This window comes from Acomys russatus, chromosome 26 (assembly GCF_903995435.1).
Source record: "Acomys russatus chromosome 26, mAcoRus1.1, whole genome shotgun sequence".
NCBI classification, from domain to species: Eukaryota; Metazoa; Chordata; class Mammalia; order Rodentia; family Muridae; genus Acomys; species Acomys russatus.
In genome coordinates this window covers 20257609-20270976 of record NC_067162.1, presented here as the reverse complement: position 1 = coordinate 20270976, position 13368 = coordinate 20257609, and the positions used below count along the sequence as shown (strand labels likewise).

At 50.5% G+C, this 13368-nt stretch overlaps 3 protein-coding genes across 4 annotated transcripts in view; all 3 read right to left on the bottom strand.

Annotated features, from left to right (window-relative positions):
• Positions 1-727: 727 nt before the first annotated feature.
• Positions 728-1996, bottom strand: LOC127209472 (metallothionein-1-like). Its single transcript, XM_051169120.1, has 3 exons — positions 1925-1996; positions 1223-1288; positions 728-953 (listed from the first exon to the last, which is right to left on the bottom strand). The coding sequence occupies exons 1-3, from the start codon at positions 1950-1952 to the stop codon at positions 862-864; spliced, it is 186 nt and encodes a 61-aa protein (XP_051025077.1). The 5' UTR covers positions 1953-1996; the 3' UTR covers positions 728-861.
• A 2417-nt stretch (positions 1997-4413) lies between these two features.
• Positions 4414-13368, bottom strand: part of LOC127209474 (metallothionein-2) — a 36238-nt gene continuing 27283 nt past the window's right edge. Inside the window, exon 4 of one of the 2 annotated variants that reach the window (XM_051169125.1) lies at positions 4414-4525. The gene's annotated coding sequence lies outside the window, so the exon portion shown is untranslated. Of the gene's footprint in view, positions 4526-11539; positions 11652-13368 lie in introns of those variants that run through there. The other variant, XM_051169124.1, reaches the window with a different exon arrangement.
• LOC127209476 (metallothionein-1-like) lies at positions 8087-9360 on the bottom strand. Its single transcript, XM_051169127.1, has 3 exons — positions 9234-9360; positions 8531-8596; positions 8087-8261 (listed from the first exon to the last, which is right to left on the bottom strand). The coding sequence occupies exons 1-3, from the start codon at positions 9259-9261 to the stop codon at positions 8170-8172; spliced, it is 186 nt and encodes a 61-aa protein (XP_051025084.1). The 5' UTR covers positions 9262-9360; the 3' UTR covers positions 8087-8169.

Genomic DNA, 13368 nt, shown 5'->3' with positions numbered 1-13368 from the left:
CATCCCACCCACTCCGCCGCCTTAGAGTTCCAGGAACCTAGTCGCTGCTGTCTCCGACCCTCAGCCCTGCACTATGGATATCACTTGGTCTCCCCGAAAGTCTCCTTACCGATTCTCTGAGATCGAAGTGACAGCGAGGGAAATGTGTGCTAGGGTCACATTTGCTTCTATGACATTGCATGGTTTTGTCTCTACTTCCATTTCTGGCTCCATTTCCCTAGCTCCCAGAAAGGACAGACACAGGACTTTGTTTCTGTCCTCCATAGCTATCCTAGGCTCTCCATAGCCTGTGTGAGCTCTCCCCCAGTTCACTGGACAGTTTTCACACAAAGCACTTAATTTAGAGTCAGAAGAGGATAATCTTGGGCAACTTCTAGAATCCCTGGTCACCCGGCTGGAATTTGAAAGAGTAAACTCATGCTGACTTTGCAAGGAACTTCCACCTAAGTCACAGCAGTGGGGCCCTCCCAGGGAGTGACCTAATGTTGTTCAGGGCCATCTCTCTGAGCTCCTCTACCACACACAGACCTGACCTGCCACATGGCTGCTGTCTTCCAGATGAGGGAGAGCATGAGGTAACTTGGCTTTATCAAGACACTCGCCTTTCTTGAGGGCCAGAAAGGAAGATAAAGGCACTAGTTGAGTCCAGAACCAAATCACTGTACTATCAAGTCAAATTGTCACCCTAGTTTCTTTTTTTTTAAATCACACACAACCAAAACCAGAGTTAGAACCAAACTGGCTTTTATTATTCACATACTTAGTAGAAAACGGGGTTTAGGGAAAAGGGTGGCGCTGTATGAAAAACTCTGGCGTGGTCCAGCACTACTATTTACAAGTGGGAGCAGCAGTGTCCTCACATCAGGCACAGCAGGTGCACTTGTCTGAAGAGCCCTTGCAGACACAGCCCTGGGCACACTTGGAGCAGCCCACAGGGCAGCAGGAGCAGCAGCCTGGAAAGGAAGGGAGAGCAAGAGGTCAGAGCAGGCTTCCTCTACCTGTCACCCAGGCCTGGCTGAGCTTCTTGCCCCCCTCAGAGAAGCATCTGGCTTTGAATTCTCGCTGCCCTGAGACAGTACCATGGCCCTGGGAGCTGTAGCGCAACATTACAGGATGGGAGAAAGGGTGGAATGGCCCCAGAGAGCAAAGGGCCTTTCTCAGAGGCAGCTCTGGAGGTGCTCCCTGCCCAGCCTCAGCCACCATCCCAGGGATCCCCACTCACTCTTCTTGCAGGAGGTGCACTTGCAGTTCTTGCAGGCACAGGAGCTGGAGCAGCTGCAGGAGCTGCCTGTGGGGGAGAAAGAAGACAGCAGGCAGTAAGAAATGCAGGGTTACAGCAGTGGAAAACACCATGAGCCCAGCCCAGTTCACTAACTCCTGAGCAGAACTCCAGGTAGGTAGCCTCACTTCTCTTCTCACAGGGTAGGGTATGGCTTGAGTCTTTGACTTTCAAAACACAAAGGTCCCTCACCTCTCTCCTAGTTCAGGAAATTCATAGAAAAACTCAATATTGCCCGGGACTCAGCAAAGGTGTCCCCACTACCTGTTTCATTAGGAATGGAACCAGACATTCGTGAACCTAAATATGACTTCGAACGGCGACAAAGGGGCCTTTTGGGCAATACTAATTAATATTTCATAGTAAATGAAGGAGATTGCAAGAGAGACCCCTAGAAAGAGGTAGACCGGTCCGGTGTGGCGGCACACGCTTTTAATCTGAGCCCTCCGGAGGTGGAGGCAGGCAGATCCCTATGAATTCAAGGCCGGCCTGGTCTACAAAGCGAATCCAGGACAGAGAAACCCTATCTTGAAAAACAAAAAAAGAAAAGTAGACTGAATTTCTGATCAAAGGCTCTCATTCCCGCCAAACATCCTCCACAACTTTGCAGTCTAGAGTGGGCTTTTTAAAGACCAGGCTTCTTACCGGCGGAGCAGGAGCAGTTGGGGTCCATTCCGAGGTCTGGTGACGCTGGAGCTGTAGAGCAAGGTGCTGGCAGGCAGTCAGGCCGCTGTAGGTCTGGGTGATGCCTAGCGGGCCGGCTGCCCTCTTTATAGTCGTGGGACCCGTCCGAGCGCAAAAGGTTTTGCACTCAGCAGGCGGTTGCTCCAGCCCGCGCTGGGTCACGTGCCCCGCCTCCCCCTTACAGAGCTGAGCGCAGCCTCCAGCCCGGGTGCAGAATTCCCTCTGGAACTGTGTGCACAGAGGGACCGCCCCTTTGGCCTTGCTGGCGCGGGAAGGGACATGTATGGCTTGTGGTGCTTCATTTCCCCATAGTACTTTCCCAGAGATTACAGTTCTTTACTGCTCAGGCGCATTACAAGAATTCACTGACCCCTCCCCCACCCACTCCCACTGCCTTGGTCCAACTGTCTCCCTAAAGCCATCCAGTGTGCTGTGTGTATTCTCAGTTCTTTCCCTGAGTTCCTGGGCAGCCTGAAGTCCAGACCAGGCTTCTGGATCAAAGCTAGCCAAAGTGAGGGAGACAGTTTTGTACAAAGTTTAGCCTTCATCACGAACTTTCCTGGTCCTTATTGTCTGTCTCTGTCCCATCACCATCCATGCTTGGGACCCTTCCTCCTGGAGGCAGCCAACAAGGCCCACACATCTCATCTCTACACATCCATTCTCTGTTCCTGAAGGAAAGTCTAGGCTCGTTGTCCAGGGCAGGGGGTCACACTCTTTAACCCATGTGCTCTGTCCAGGCTGTTGGTTTGAAAAACTGAGGATACCCTCCCTCCTGTGGGATGGTGTTAGGTGGTACCAGGACTGCATAAGATGAAAGCAACAGAGGCAGCTATTTATTCTTTCAATGTTCCTGAGTTTGAGTAACATTAGCCTCTGCTGTCAGCCCCTGTTTAACTAAGTTCAAGGAGTTTGGTCAGCATCAGAGACCTGGGGAGCTGTTGCTTGCCTTGGAATCTCAGATCCTGCCTTTATTCTCAAAGGATTTCCCTTTTAAAAATTACATATATAAAGCCGGGTGTGGTGGCGCACGCCTTTAATCCCAGCACTCGGGAGGCAGAGGCAGGCTGATCACTGAGTTCAAGGCCAGCCTGGTCTACAAAGTGAGTCCAGGACAGTCAAGGCTAACACAGAGAAACCCTGTCTCGGAAAAAAAAAAAAATTACATATGTGTGTGTGTGTGTGTGTGTGTGTGTGTGTGTGTGTGTGTGTGTGTGCTTATATATAGTATATAAGCAGGATACAGATACACTGCTAAACATACCAAGTCTGTCATCTATCATTTGCAAATGTATTTTATTTTTATTTATTTATTTATTTATTTTTTGGTTTTTCGAGGCAGGGTTTCTCTGTGTAGGCTTGGCCATCCTGGACTCACTTTGTAGACCAGGCTGGCCTTGAACTCACAGCGATCCGCCTGCCTCTGCCTCCCGAGTGCTGGGATTAAAGGCGTGCGCCACCACGCCCGGCTTGCAAATGTATTTTAAAATTCCCATCTGCTGCATGTAATTATAAAAAGGTAATAGTTAATATTAAGGAGCACTTGTGTGTATGCAGGGTCTCAACATCTAGCCCATGAGGCTGACTGCTGTAAAAGTACATTTTATTCTCCTGAGCCTTGTCTGTCCTGGACTTACTTTGTAGACCAGGATGACCTCCAACTCACAGAGATTTCCCTTTCTCTTCCTTCTCAGTGCTGAGATTAAAGGTGTGCACTACCATGCCTGGTTCACTAAAGTCATTTTTAAACATTTATCTATTATGTATACAATGTTCTGCCTGCATGTGTCCCTGCAGGCCAAAAGAAGACACCAGATCTCATTATAGATGGTTATGAGCCACTCACAATGTGGATGCTGGAAATTGAACTCAGACCTTTGGAGGAGCAATCAGAGGCTCTTAATTTCTGAGCCATCTCTCCAGCTACCCACTTAAATCATTTTAAAGCCTAAAAATCCAAATGAGTTGGGGCAGAGAAACCAGAATCTTTAGGTGTTTAGGGGTAGGAGTGTGGCTCATTAGGGCACCTGGTTTAGTATTCAGAAAGCCCCAGGTCAAGCCGGGCGTGGTGGCGCACGCCTTTAATCCCAGCACTCAGGAGGCAGAGGGAGGCTGATCGCTGTGAGTTCGAGCCAGCCTGGTCTACAAACCGAGTCCATGATGGCCAAGGTTACACAGAGAAACCCTGTCTCGAAAAACAAACAAACAAACAAAAAAACAGAAAGCCCCAGGTCTAATCCCTAGTGTACACAGGCACAGCAGGATTGCCACATTTCTTTGACTGGTGTGTCCTCTTATCCTCCTGCTCACTACTTCCCAGATGATAAAAGCCCAGAGGTAACCAGACTAGCCCAAGTCAAGCCTTAGCAGCTCCATGTCAAAGCCTCTGCCAGCCAATTCCAATGCCTTATTCCAATGCACACAGACACGCTGAGTTAATGAAGTTGACACTTTTATTGTCAGTTACATGCTATATAGAAAAGTGTGGAGACCGGGTCAGGGATGTAACAAAAAGACTAGGTTTGTACACAGTGTTCTATTTACAGGCAGTTGTGGGGACACCTGGACTTCAGGCACAGCAGATGCACTTGTCAGCAGCCTCTTTGCAGATGCAGCCCTGGGAGCACTTGGCACAGCCCACAGGGCAGCAGGAGCAGCAGCCTGTGGGAGAAGAGTTGACCATGAGAGAGAAACCCAGTCAAAGGCACCCCACCTGGATGCTCCCGGGAAGGTGGGGTGGGCTAGGGACACAAGGGGAGCGAAGGTGGAAAGAAAAGCAGAGAAGCTCCAACTCACTTTTCTTGCAGGAGGTGCATTTGTACTCTTTGCATTTGCAGGAGCCAGCACAGGAGCAGGGACCATCTGGAGAAAAGTAGGCAGTCTAGGCAGTCAATATTGGCATCTCAGCCGCCCGCCCAACCCCCACCCCTCTCCCGCCCCCCCCGCCCCCCCGCGAACATGAACACAGGAGTGCAAATCCTTGACCCTCTTTGGATGAGCCATTTTCTCAAAGACTAGTTAAAGGGGCTGTGTGTGTATTTATCCAGATCTCTTTAGGAAGGGACAGCCAGTATTAAACTAAAAGTGACCGAAGAAGGGCTGCACAACAGCCCGTCTGTCTCTCAGTGAAACTCGGGTTGCTGAGGGCCAGCAGCAGCCCTCTTACGTAGAAGCACAGGACTAGTTGAGGTCCATGGCTTAGCAGAGGCAGAAACTGACAACCGTCAAGAAACTGGTAGTTTTGAGTGCTAGGAGGAGGCTGGATGGAGTGAAGTTTGTACTGAGCTTCCTTTAAAAGAAGGTAGGAATTGGGAGCAGTGCAGAAGCTCCGTCCTGGTGGGACACCACCCGCGTGTCCCTTCTCCCTGCACAAGCCCTTCTTCTTTCACTAGGCATATCCTCTGCACACGCCCCTAAGCTTAGGTCTGATCATCAGTCTGCAAGCTTCCCCCTTCCTGCACCTGGGATACAGCCAGGGCAAGCCCAGGAGCTGGGTCACACCCCTTTCCTCACAGCACGCGGGCTGAGCATACCGGGCTGAGTGCAAAGGGTCTGCGCTCCGCTCCGTTGGCGGGCTAGTTGCCAGAAGCCTGCAACACCAGGTCTTTACCCCGCCCAGGCTTCTCAGTTTTCGGGTGCAGAGCAACCAGCTCCCTACCACCTGCTCAGTTTACCCCAGCGGGCACAAAACCAGCGCCTCACCTGTGGTGAAAGCGGGGCTTGGAGACCCTGCTTACAGGAAAACTACGTTGAAAATGTGAAAAGGTTCCGAAAACTAGTCCCAGCCCAGATTTAGTCGCTGTTGGGGAAGCCCCCACCCTGCACCGCGTGCTGCGGGGCTTTATGTTAGGGCTCTCATATTTCCTTACAATGCAGTGAGGACTGTTTAGGATTTTCACAGTAAAATAGTAGAAACGGAGGCGCCATCTTGAAGTCACTTGCCCAAGATGAGTGTAGGGTTCGAACACACTGAGGTGTCAACCAGCACCTAGCCAGAGACTAGAGACCAGAAAGACACAAGCCTTGTGATAATCAGGTTTATTCTCCAGAATGGGTGTAGGGCTGCAAGGGTGAACATGGAAAAGTGATAGGGGTCTCTGCAGGGGGTGGAATTCTAGAGCAGGAGAGCTGTCTATTCTGGGAGGATATGTACTAGGGCCTCCTGCCTGAGGGCGACCAGGTGTTTACCAAGCAGAAAGGGTCAGAGGGTGGGGTTCAGTCTAGCTGCCCCTCTACTCCTGAGATTAAGCACAAGACCATAGTGGAGTTGAACTCTACACATTTCTTGGCCAAGTAACTACATTATTTCCTTTGTTGTTATTGTTTTAAGAGGTATTTGTTGTTGTTTGACTGGTTTATAGCTGTTTGGGTTTTTTGTTTTGTTTGTTTTTTGTTTGTTTTTGAGACAGGGTTTCTCTGTGTAACAGTCCTGGTTGTCCCTCAACTCGATTTCTTGACCAGGTTGGTTTGGAACTCATAGAAATTCTCCTGCCTCTGATTCCTGAATGCTGGGATTAAAGACCGGTGCCACCACTGGCCAACACAGTGTTTGTGTATTTGGAGACAGGGTTTCTCTGTGTAGCCTTGGCTGTCCTGGACTTGCTTTGTAGGCCTGGAACTCACAGAGATCCACCTGCCTCTGCCTCCCAAGTGCTGGGATTAAAGGCTTGTGCCACCATGCCTGACTCAAAAAAATACTATTTTTAAGAAAGAGAAATCCTGCTATTTTAAGCCTAGCCTGGTGGCACAGGCCTTTAATCTCAGTACTAGGGAGGCCGAGGAAGGAGGATCCTTGCGAGGTCCAGGCCACCCTGGACTACAAAGAAATTAAACAATGTAGGGGTTAGTGCCTATGCGTGTTGCTGCTCAAGTCCTAGGCTCACTTGAGTGGTGAGCCAACGTTGAGCTGAGACTGGGGGAGAGTGTTGGATCCCCAGGTTTTGATGGCCGTTTATGCAAACAGAAATGAAGCAAGTTATAAGTTTACCAAAAGAACATGTCTCAGAAAGTAAAACGCACAGTGATAGATTCCCAATGAGGATCTCCGGCCTCCGAGTTCACCACAAACACATGGTGTGCCCACATGCACACATCCAAAGAAAAAACAAACTACTGAGAGGCTCTGAGGATCCAACATCTGGGAGCTGTGTGTTCCCATCTTGACCACCTTTCTTCTGAGATAAGGTCACATGTAGCCCAGGCTGCCCTTAAACTTAGTACCTAGACTGACCTGGGATTCCTGATCCTCCTACTGCTGCTTCTCAAAGGCTGTGATTACTGGCGTGAACCACACCTGACTCTGGATCGCTTTAAAATGGACTGGTGGCAAACTTGGTCCTGTCATCCCAGCTCCCTGGGAAGCTGAGACAGGAGAATCAAGAATTCAAGGCCAGCCGGGCGTGGTGGCCCACGCCTTTAATCCCAGCACTCGGGAGGCAGAGGCAGGCGGATCGCTGTGAGTTCAAGGCCAGCCTGGTCTACAAAGTGAGTCCAGGATGGCCAAGGCTACACAGAGAAACCCTGTCTCAAAAAACAAAAAACAAAACAAAACAAAACAAAAAAGAATTCAAGGCCAGTCTGGGCTGCAGAGTCAGTTCTAGGCCAACCTAAGCCATTTGGTGAGCTCTGGAGCCCAAACAGCCAACAAAGTCCCCAAACACATCTCTCCACCTACACAGGGCTGGACTACACAGCTCAGTTCCTGCCTAGCAGGCAAGTAAGCACGGTAGTAATCTGCATACCCCCTCCATATACCCAACAATCCAATGAACTGAAAATTGGAATAGACAGAGAAGGTAAATAAAGGACTGGGATGTATTGTGCTGTGAGGATGGGGCAGTAGGCATCTGCCCCCTCTACCACACACTGACCTGACATGGCACATGGCTGCTGTCTTCCAGATGAGGGAGAGCATGAGGTAACTTGGCTTTTCCCGAACACACTCCCCCTCCTTGGGGGCCAGAGAGGGGGAGGTAAAGGCACTAGTTGAGTCCAGAACCAAATCACTGTACTATCAAGTCAAATTGTCACCCTAGTTTCTTTTTTTTAAATCACACACAACCAAAACCAGAGTTAGAACCAAACTGGCTTTTATTATTCACATACCTAATAGAAAACGGGGTTTAGGGAAAAGGGTGGCGAAGTATGAAAAACTCTGGCGTGGTCCAGCACTACTATTTACAAGTGGGAGCAGCAGTGTCCTCACATCAGGCACAGCAGGTGCACTTGTCTGAAGAGCCCTTGCAGACACAGCCCTGGGCACACTTGGAGCAGCCCACAGGGCAGCAGGAGCAGCAGCCTGGAAAGGAAGGGAGAGCAAGAGGTCAGAGCAGGCTTCCTCTACCTGTCACCCAGGCCTGGCTGAGCTTCTTGCCCCCCTCAGAGAAGCATCTGGCTTTGAATTCTCTCTGCCCTGAGACAGTACCATGGCCCTGGGAGCTGCAGCGCAACATTACAGGATGGGAGAAAGGGCGGAATGGCCCCAGAGAGCAAAGGGCCTTTCTCAGAGGCAGCTCTGGAGGTGCTCCCTGTCCAGCCTCAGCCACCACCCCAGGGATCCCCACTCACTCTTCTTGCAGGAGGTGCACTTGCAGTTCTTGCAGGCACAGGAGCTGGAGCAGCTGCAGGAGCTGCCTGTGGGGGAGAAAGAAGACAGCAGGCAGTAAGAAATGCAGGGTTGCAGCAGTGGCCAACACCATGAGCCCAGCCCAGTTCACTAACTCCTGAGCAGAACTCCAGGTAGGTAGCCTCACTTCTCTTCTCACAGGGTAGGGTATGGCTTGAGTCTTTGATTCCCAAGACACAAAGGTCCCTCACCTCTCTCCTAGTTCAGGAAATTCATAGAAAAACTCAATATTGCCCGGGACTCAGCAAAGGTGTCCCCACTACCTGTTTCATTAGGAATGGAACCAGACATTCGTGAACCTAAACATGACTTCGAACGGCGACAAAGGGGCCTTTTGGGCGATACTAATTAATATTTCATAGTAAATGAAGGAGATTGCAAGAGAGACCCCTAGAAAGAGGTAGACCGGTCCGGTGTGGCGGCACACGCTTTTAATCTGAGCCCTCCGGAGGTGGAGGCAGGCAGATCCCTATGAATTCAAGGCCGGCCTGGTCTACAAAGCGAATCCAGGACAGAGAAACCCTATCTTGAAAAACAAAAAAAAGAAAAGTAGACTGAATTTCTGATCAAAGGCTCTCATTCCCGCCAAACATCCTCCACAACTTTGCAGTCTCGAGTGGGCTTTTTAAAGACCAGGCTTCTTACCGGCGGAGCAGGAGCAGTTGGGGTCCATTCCGAGGTCTGGTGACGCTGGAGCTGTAGAGTAAGGTGCTGGCAGGCAGTCAGGCCGCTGTAGGTCTGGGTGATGCCTAGCGGGCCGGCTGCCCTCTTTATAGTCGTGGGACCCGTGCGAGCGCAAAAGGTTTTGCACTCAGCAGGCGGTTGCTCCAGCCCGCGCTGGGTCACGTGCCCCGCCTCCCCCTTACAGAGCTGAGCGCAGCCTCCAGCCCGGGTGCAGAATTCCCTCTGGAACTGTGTGCACAGAGGGACCGCCCCTTTGGCCCTGCTGGCGCGGGAAGGGACATGTATGGCTTGTGGTGCTTCATTTCCCCATAGTACTTTCCCAGAGATTACAGTTCTTTACTGCTCAGGCGCATTACAAGAATTCACTGACCCCTCCCCCACCCACTCCCACTGCCTTGGTCCAACTGTCTCCCTAAAGCCATCCAGTGTGCTGTGTGTATTCTCAGTTCTTTCCCTGAGTTCCTGGGCAGCCTGAAGTCCAGACCAGGCTTCTGGATCAAAGCTAGCCAAAGTGAGGGAGACAGTTTTGTACAAAGTTTAGCCTTCATCACGAACTTTCCTGGTCCTTATTGTCTGTCTCTGTCCCATCACCATCCATGCTTGGGACCCTTCCTCCTGGAGGCAGCCAACAAGGCCCACACATCTCATCTCTACACATCCATTCTCTGTTCCTGAAGGAAAGTCTAGGCTCGTTGTCCAGGGCAGGGGGTCACACTCTTTAACCCATGTGCTCTGTCCAGGCTGTTGGTTTGAAAAACTGAGGATACCCTCCCTCCTGTGGGATGGTGTTAGGTGGTACCAGGACTGCATAAGATGAAAGCAACAGAGGCAGCTATTTATTCTTTCAATGTTCCTGAGTTTGAGTAACATTAGCCTCTGCTGTCAGCCCCTGTTTAACTAAGTTCAAGGAGTTTGGTCAGCATCAGAGACCTGGGGAGCTGTTGCTTGCCTTGGAATCTCAGATCCTGCCTTTATTCTCAAAGGATTTCCCTTTTAAAAATTACATATATAAAGCCGGGTGTGGTGGCGCACGCCTTTAATCCCAGCACTCGGGAGGCAGAGGCAGGCTGATCACTGAGTTCAAGGCCAGCCTGGTCTACAAAGTGAGTCCAGGACAGTCAAGGCTAACACAGAGAAACCCTGTCTCGGAAAAAAAAAAAATTACATATATGTTTGTGTGTGTGTGTGTGTGTGTGTGTGTGTTTGCACGTGCTTATATATAGTATATAAGCAGGATACAGATACACTGCTAAACATACCAAGTCTGTCATCTATCATTTGCAAATGTATTTTAAAATTCCCATCTGCTGCATGTAATTATAAAAAGATAACAGTTAATATTAAGGAGCACTTGTGTGTATGCAGGGTCTCAACATCTAGCCCATGAGGCTGACTGCTGTAAAAGTACATTTTATTCTCCTGAGCCTTGTCTGTCCTGGACTTACTTTGTAGACCAGGATGACCTCCAACTCACAGAGATTTCCCTTTCTCTTCCTTCTCAGTGCTGAGATTAAAGGTGTGCACTACCATGCCTGGTTCACTAAAGTCATTTTTAAACATTTATCTATTATGTATACAATGTTCTGCCTGCATGTGTCCCTGCAGGCCAAAAGAAGACACCAGATCTCATTATAGATGGTTATGAGCCACTCACAATGTGGATGCTGGAAATTGAACTCAGACCTTTGGAGGAGCAGTCAGAGGCTCTTAATTTCTGAGCCATCTCTCCAGCTACCCACTTAAATCATTTTAAAGGCTAAAAATCCAAATGAGTTGGGGCAGAGAAACCAGAATCTTTAGGTGTTTAGGGGTAGGAGTGTGGCTCATTAGGGCACCTGGTTTAGTATTCAGAAAGCCCCAGGTCAAGCCGGGCGTGGTGGCGCACGCCTTTAATCCCAGCACTCGGGAGGCAGAGGCAGGCGGATCGCTGTGAGTTCGAGGCCAGCCTCGTCTACAAACCGAATCCATGATGGCCAAGGCTACACAGAGAAACCCTGTCTCGAAAAACAAACAAACAAACAAACAAACAAAAAAACAGAAAGCCCCAGGTCTAATCCCTAGTGTACACAGGCACAGCAGGATTGCCACATTTCTTTGACTGGTGTATCCTCTTATCCTCCTGCTCACTACTTCCCAGATGATAAAAGCCCAGAGGTAACCAGACTAGCCCAAGTCAAGCCTTAGCAGCTCCATGTCAAAGCCTCTGCCAGCCAATTCCAATGCCTTATTCCAATGCACACAGACACGCTGAGTTAATGAAGTTGACACTTTTATTGTCAGTTACATGCTATATAGAAAAGTGTGGAGACCGGGTCAGGGATGTAACAAAAAGACTAGGTTTGTACACAGTGTTCTATTTACAGGCAGTTGTGGGGACACCTGGACTTCAGGCACAGCAGATGCACTTGTCAGCAGCCTCTTTGCAGATGCAGCCCTGGGAGCACTTGGCACAGCCCACAGGGCAGCAGGAGCAGCAGCCTGTGGGAGAAGAGTTGACCATGAGAGAGAAACCCAGTCAAAGGCACCCCACCTGGATGCTCCCGGGAAGGTGGGGTGGGCTAGGGACACAAGGGGAGCGAAGGTGGAAAGAAAAGCAGAGAAGCTGCAACTCACTTTTCTTGCAGGAGGTGCATTTGTACTCTTTGCATTTGCAGGAGCCAGCACAGGAGCAGGGACCATCTGGAGAAAAGTAGGCAGTCTAGGCAGTCAATATTGGCATCTCAGCCGCCCGCCCCACCCCCACCCCTCTCCCGCCCCCCCCCCCCCCCCCCGCGAACATGAACACAGGAGTGCAAATCCTTGACCCTCTTTGGATGAGCCATTTTCTCAAAGACTAGTTAAAGGGGCTGTGTGTGTATTTATCCAGATCTCTTTAGGAAGGGACAGCCAGTATTAAACTAAAAGTGACCGAAGAAGGGCTGCACAACAGCCCGTCTGTCTCTCAGTGAAACTCGGGTTGCTGAGGGCCAGCAGCAGCCCTCTTACGTAGAAGCACAGGACTAGTTGAGGTCCATGGCTTAGCAGAGGCAGAAACTGACAACCGTCAAGAAACTGGTGGTTTTGAGTGCTAGGAGGAGGCTGGATGGAGTGAAGTTTGTACTGAGCTTCCTTTAAAAGAAGGTAGGAATTGGGAGCAGTGCAGAAGCTCCGTCCTGGTGGGACACCACCCGCGTGTCCCTTCTCCCTGCACAAGCCCTTCTTCTTTCACTAGGCATATCCTCTGCACACGCCCCTAAGCCTAGGTCTGATCATCAGTCTGCAAGCTTCCCCTTCCTGCACCTGGGATACAGCCAGGGCAAGCCCAGGAGCTGGGTCACACCCCTTTCCTCACAGCACGCGGGCTGAGCATACCGGGCTGAGTGCAAAGGGTCTGCGCTCCGCTCCGTTGGCGGGCTAGTTGCCAGAAGCCTGCAACACCAGGTCTTTACCCCGCCCAGGCTTCTCAGTTTTCGGGTGCAGAGCAACCAGCTCCCTACCACCTGCTCAGTTTACCCCAGCGGGCACAAAACCAGCGCCTCACCTGTGGTGAAAGCGGGGCTTGGAGACCCTGCTTACAGGAAAACTACGTTGAAAATGTGAAAAGGTTCCGAAAACTAGTCCCAGCCCAGATTTAGTCGCTGTTGGGGAAGCCCCCACCCTGCACCGCGTGCTGCGGGGCTTTATGTTAGGGCTCTCATATTTCCTTACAATGCAGTGAGGACTGTTTAGGATTTTCACAGTAAAATAGTAGAAACGGAGGCGCCATCTTGAAGTCACTTGCCCAAGATGAGTGTAGGGTTCGAACACACTGAGGTGTCAACCAGCACCTAGCCAGAGACTAGAGACCAGAAAGACACAAGCCTTGTGATAATCAGGTTTATTCTCCAGAATGGGTGTAGGGCTGCAAGGGTGAACATGGAAAAGTGATAGGGGTCTCTGCAGGGGGTGGAATTCTAGAGCAGGAGAGCTGTCTATTCTGGGAGGATATGTACTAGGGCCTCCTGCCTGAGGGCGACCAGGTGTTTACCAAGCAGAAAGGGTCAGAGGGTGGGGTTCAGTCTAGCTGCCCCTCTACTCCTGAGATTAAGCGCAAGACCATAGTGGAGTTGAACTCTAC

What these genes read in the sequence shown, in the direction of transcription:
- LOC127209472 (XM_051169120.1), bottom strand. Translation starts at nt 1,952, where the DNA reads ATGGACCCCAACTGCTCCTGCTCCGCCG. An exon ending in CAACTGCTCCTGCTCCGCCG is followed by an intron (nt 1,289 to 1,924) that starts GTAAGAAGCCTG and finishes TCTCCCCCACAG; the next exon opens with GCAGCTCCTGCAGCTGCTCC. An exon ending in GTGCACCTCCTGCAAGAAGA is followed by an intron (nt 954 to 1,222) that starts GTGAGTGGGGAT and finishes CTTCCTTTCCAG; the next exon opens with GCTGCTGCTCCTGCTGCCCT.
- LOC127209476 (XM_051169127.1), bottom strand. Translation starts at nt 9,261, where the DNA reads ATGGACCCCAACTGCTCCTGCTCCGCCG. An exon ending in CAACTGCTCCTGCTCCGCCG is followed by an intron (nt 8,597 to 9,233) that starts GTAAGAAGCCTG and finishes TCTCCCCCACAG; the next exon opens with GCAGCTCCTGCAGCTGCTCC. An exon ending in GTGCACCTCCTGCAAGAAGA is followed by an intron (nt 8,262 to 8,530) that starts GTGAGTGGGGAT and finishes CTTCCTTTCCAG; the next exon opens with GCTGCTGCTCCTGCTGCCCT.